Source organism: Gadus morhua, chromosome 10, assembly GCF_902167405.1.
Source record: "Gadus morhua chromosome 10, gadMor3.0, whole genome shotgun sequence".
In the NCBI taxonomy this organism is placed as follows: Eukaryota; Metazoa; Chordata; class Actinopteri; order Gadiformes; family Gadidae; genus Gadus; species Gadus morhua.
In genome coordinates this window covers 24985571-24990570 of record NC_044057.1, presented here as the reverse complement: position 1 = coordinate 24990570, position 5000 = coordinate 24985571, and the positions used below count along the sequence as shown (strand labels likewise).

The window sequence follows — 5000 nt, the reverse complement described above, 5'->3', positions numbered from 1 at the left end:
AAGATAAACTCTCCTTTTGTTGTCACTTCTGCTCTCTTGGTGCTGGTGAGGTACAAACGGAGAGGAAAGAAGGAAGGGTAAACCGAAGAAAACAACACACGATACAAATAAAGAAATATTAACGGAAGCCCCCACTCTAGTGCTGGGGGTTCTAAATGTTCCACAATCGTTGTTTGTGGAAAGATCTCCTTTCCCTGTACGGGAACGAACACAAGCACAGGACACGGAAACAATCTGCGTTGGACAATCCTTACCAGGCTCCGGTCATCAGCGCCCATGCTGATTTTTTCCAACTATAAAAACATGGAGGGGGCCTTGCTTCCATGACTCCGGCTGAACTACTTTCCATTCTTAAGTGCCTCTCCAAGGACACTCCAAGGCACACTTCCAGGCTAGAGTTACACACGGGGGTCATCTCTGAACAGCCAACCACTTGTGAAGGGCTTTCAGCCGCATTCTGGTTGACTGTGTGGACGTGGACCGGTTTGGACCGGCGCTGGGCTTTGTGTTCGATGGTCTGCTCTACCGTCTGGTCGTGTCAGCTGTCTGTCCGTCTATATCTGATGGAAATGAGTTGTGATTTTGTTTTGGTTGGTGGTGATCTTCGCTGGGCTTGGATTAATGACAGATTTATATTACAGCACCGCTGCGGTTGTGTTTGGATTAGGGAGATTTAGTGGCTGAGATTATGGTCTGTTTGAGTTTTTCTTGGATTCTTTATGGGAAAAATACTTAATCCACAGATGGCGGATTTGTTGAAGAACCATCTTACAACTCCAGTCACCAGGAACACAAAGTACACCTTTAATGGAAGTGTTTAAGGTAACTATTTAGGGTGGAATATATGATGGTCAAGTTTTAACATTGATGCATTGATGGAACCATTATAAATTATATAGCTAGATTGTTATAAAATATATTCATAGATTAGCATAAAGGATGATGGTTATGCTTGTTGACTATGCTAGTTGGCTAAGCCAGCTGGTTAAGCTAACTGGCTATGCTCGTTGGCTTTGCTAGTCATCCATGTAAAGTAGCCAGGAGTAAGCAGCCAGTGGGAGCACAACAAAGCACATTGATGACCGATTGGAGTCGACAGTGCATTAGTGGGTGAGGTGAACAGAGGTGCAAGTCAACGATGAACGTTTCACTGGATCTGACAGCATAGCACGGTTACCCAAGGCAAGGGAGCACCAGGTTTGGTGGGCTACAGAACGGCTGTCTTGCCTCTGGGAGTCCATTGGTTTTGATCCGAGAGGAAGCATGTGGGGACTTTAGGTCGCACTCTGGGTCATTCTGACACGAAACACCAAGCACTACGAAATGCAAGGTGAGGCTTTTTTCTAAGTTGTCCTTCCCCCCTCTACTGTAGAATGGTCAAATAACCGACTGAATACAAACTGAAAAAATAGTCTCTGCATTTGCAGAGTCTGCATAGACTGCAGTCTCTGCAGTCTATGCATTACTTATTTATTAGTTAGAAGTATATCAATGCTGTTTAGAATAAGCATTACAGATGCATTACATTATGGAAAGGATCGAGAGAAGGAGAGAAGGAGAGAAGGAGAGTAGGAGGAAGGAGAGAAGGTGAGGAGGGGGGGTTAGAGGTGATACAGATTGGGCAGCAGGGAGTGAGGAAGGAAAGGTGGTGAGGGGGGGAGGGGTACAGCTGCCTGTGTAGATGACATCAGGGGCAGCTGTTGAACTTGGAACCCCCCCCCCCCCCTACCACCACCACCACCCCTTCATTCCCTCTGCCCCCCCCCCCTGCCCTCTGAGTCTAAGCCCTGCTTTGAAGTTCAGGACAAAGGAGGTGGAGGATGCTTCTGAATGGAATTCCTTCATCGATACATGGGAACAAGTGTCCACCTCGCCAGTACAAGAGTTTGTCTTAATGCCGACACAGAACGAGCCAGGCATTTTCTCGGGATTTGGATTCCCCTACTGAGGGGTATTGTACAGACATGGATAATAGATACAATCCTTTGCCTGCGAGACCACTGCAGAGTGGCTATCATCACAGCGTGTCCCTGTGTAATAGACACAAACATGGGACACCACACACGCACGCACGCACACAAACCCCCCCCCCCCCCACACACACACACAAACCCACACACACCTACTTGTAACGCCCCCCCAACAAGAAGCGTACAAACACAAACATCTCTCCAAAAACAAAAAGAGCTATTCATAATGCGCCCTACCCAAACCCCAACTCCCCCCCCCCCCACTCGCCCATACACACACACCCACACACACACACACACACACACACACACACACACACACACACACACACACACACACACACACACACACACACACACACACACACACACACACACACACACACACACACAGACACACACGCAGCCACATGCAGCGCAGCAGAGCTTGCCGGTCCGACCTGCCGCAGAGACGCTCTGGCTTCATTACCACATCAAAGAACGCTCAGCCTAATTGCCTAATTAGGCCCCAGAAATCAAAATGGTCCAGCCAATGGCAGGCCAGGATTGGGAAATGAGGCAAGACAGAAGTGGGATAAGAACCTGAAAAGGAACAAAGGCAAGAAAAGGAGGGAAAAGTATAAAACGAGAACGACCAAATGGCTCCGAAGAGAAAAGAAATCCAAGAAAAAGTGCAAAAGAAAAGTAGAATGTAGTCATAGGGAAATAACAAGCAACCCAGCTGCACTCCGTATGTATTGTGTGTGTTGCCCACATCACTCCCGCACAAAGATACAGAGACGTATACGCACATGAAGAACCTAAAGACAGAGTCCTACATCACGATCACCTACGCACATACACACACACACACACACACACACACACACACACACACACACACACACACACACACACACACACACACACACACACACACACACACACACACACACACACACACATCGTTCATATGCTTTCCTTCAGCATTATACCGCATGTTCTGCCTCAACGCATAGTACAATTGAAAAATTCAATTCACGGAAAACATAATGTCTTTCACATGTCGTTCCATATGTTTGTGTGTGTGTGTGAGAGTGTGTGTGTGTGTGTGTGTGTGTGTGTGTGTGTGTGTGTGTGTGAGTGTGTGTGTGTGTGTGTGTGTGCAGCTTCTCCGTGTTCGCCTTTGTTATTTGTGAACACGGGTTCTGTTGGATACAGCCTAAAGGAGAACGACTGCATCAAAGATAGAGATCAAAATCCAAACTGTTCATGCCCCATACAGATGGCAAACATTTACATCCCTAAAACCATATACCTTGCATATGTCGTTCATAGATCACGGATCTAAGACACACGGCTTTAACAACTTTGGGGCTCGATCAAGCATGCAACATGTCCCCCCAAACAAACATGCACAACCCTTCCGTTGGGATTCAAAGGTGGCACGGAGAGAGGTAACATCTCAAATCTGCGTCTCGAACACAAACCTGTCCAGTCCCCCGAGACGCTCATGAGAAACCCTTTTCCATGGAGTGTGGAAAGAGGCCGGAGTGAGAGCCTGCAGCAGAAGGCGCAGCGATGGCCTTTGAGAGGCGCTCAGTATCGGGGACTCACCGATCACGATGAGGGTGTAGTTGATGTTGACGCTGCCGAAGCCGTTGGCGGCCTTGCAGACGTAGGTGCCGGCGTCCTCCGTCTCCACGGCCTTGATGCGGAGCGCGAGCGGCAGCACCCGGAAGCGCGACCAGCCGCTGTGGATGTTGCGGCCGTCCTTGGTCCACATGATGAGCGCCGGGGGGTCCCCCTCCACGGGGCAGGTCAGCTTGACGGTGCGGCCCAGACGGATGGCCTGACGGTGGGCCACGTGCTCCGACACGCGGGGCGGACCTGGTGTGGATCACACGGGCAGGGGTTGAGTTAAGGGACGGGATCTCTGCACAAAACCTCTCTTATCAACGCTGTGTTGGGTGCCTTCGTTTTTTTAAAACAGACGCTGAAAAGGCTTTTATAATGGAAATGATTGTTATTCAAAATAGGGCTGCATATTGGCCAATTGCCAGGAAAGTATCATGCTGTGTATGATTCACAACATATGCGACGTGATTCAGAATGTGACATGACTCAGAATGAAGAATAAACAGAGATCTTATATGACATGACTCATCTCCAAAGTGGAAGCGATAGAGCCTGAGTTGGAAGGACCAGGAGAAAACAGAGGGAGAATAGAAGAGGGAAAGGGTTTGAATGGTAAATAGAAGAGTGGTGAGAGAGACAGATAGTCATAGGCAGGACGGAGGCAAAGGGAATGGAAGAAGGGAAGAAGGGAAGAAGGGAAGAAGGGAAGAAGGGAAGAAGGGAAGAATTGAAGGGAGCTTGAGGAGGGAGAGAAAATCAAAGAGAGAGAGATAGAGAAAGAATGGCGGAAAATATGAGAGAAATATGAGCGAAAGGAAGATAAAGAACAAAGAAGGGTAACAGAGGCGCTTGGACTGATGGCATGGAGGGAGTAGTGGGGATGAAGGTGTGACTCCCCTGACATCACCCCCACACACACACACACACAAACACTCACACACGCACACACACTTCATCTTCACCTGAGCCCGTCTGCACACTTCCAGTCTGGGAATGCAACGCAGACTAACTAAATATGGGCCTTGAACACGGGCCGTTGCAGTAAGATTGTAACTCTGACGAAAGACTCAAACTGAAACAAACTTGAATTTGAGTTCAACTCAGACAGCTCCCCCCTGACCGTCGCCCCTCTGTTCTGTCTGGCTCGAATACCTCCAAGACAGAAGCCTGGGTTATTTAGGCGAGGATACACGTCCAAAAGACAACGGCCAGACATACAAGCCCCTCCGACCCGCGGGTTTGGAAACCTTTTAAGGAAAGGACAAACAGTGGTTTTCATGAGCAGTCCTTCAAACTGTCGAGCCCAACAGTCCCTTATCTGATGAAGTGTAGTGTACGGGGTGATATTCTGGAGAAAACACACACACACACACACACACACACACACACACACACACACACACACACACACAC

The 5000-nt window shown here is 48.6% G+C and overlaps 1 protein-coding gene across 2 annotated transcripts in view; it reads right to left on the bottom strand.

The window, feature by feature from the left end:
- Nucleotides 1-5000, bottom strand: part of fgfrl1a (fibroblast growth factor receptor like 1a) — a 56893-nt gene that overhangs the window by 33463 nt on the left and 18430 nt on the right. For both annotated transcript variants that reach the window (XM_030367697.1, XM_030367696.1), the window contains one exon: nucleotides 3567-3839. In XM_030367697.1, the coding sequence (XP_030223557.1) occupies nucleotides 3567-3839 (273 nt within the window). The remainder of the gene's footprint in view (nucleotides 1-3566; nucleotides 3840-5000) is intronic.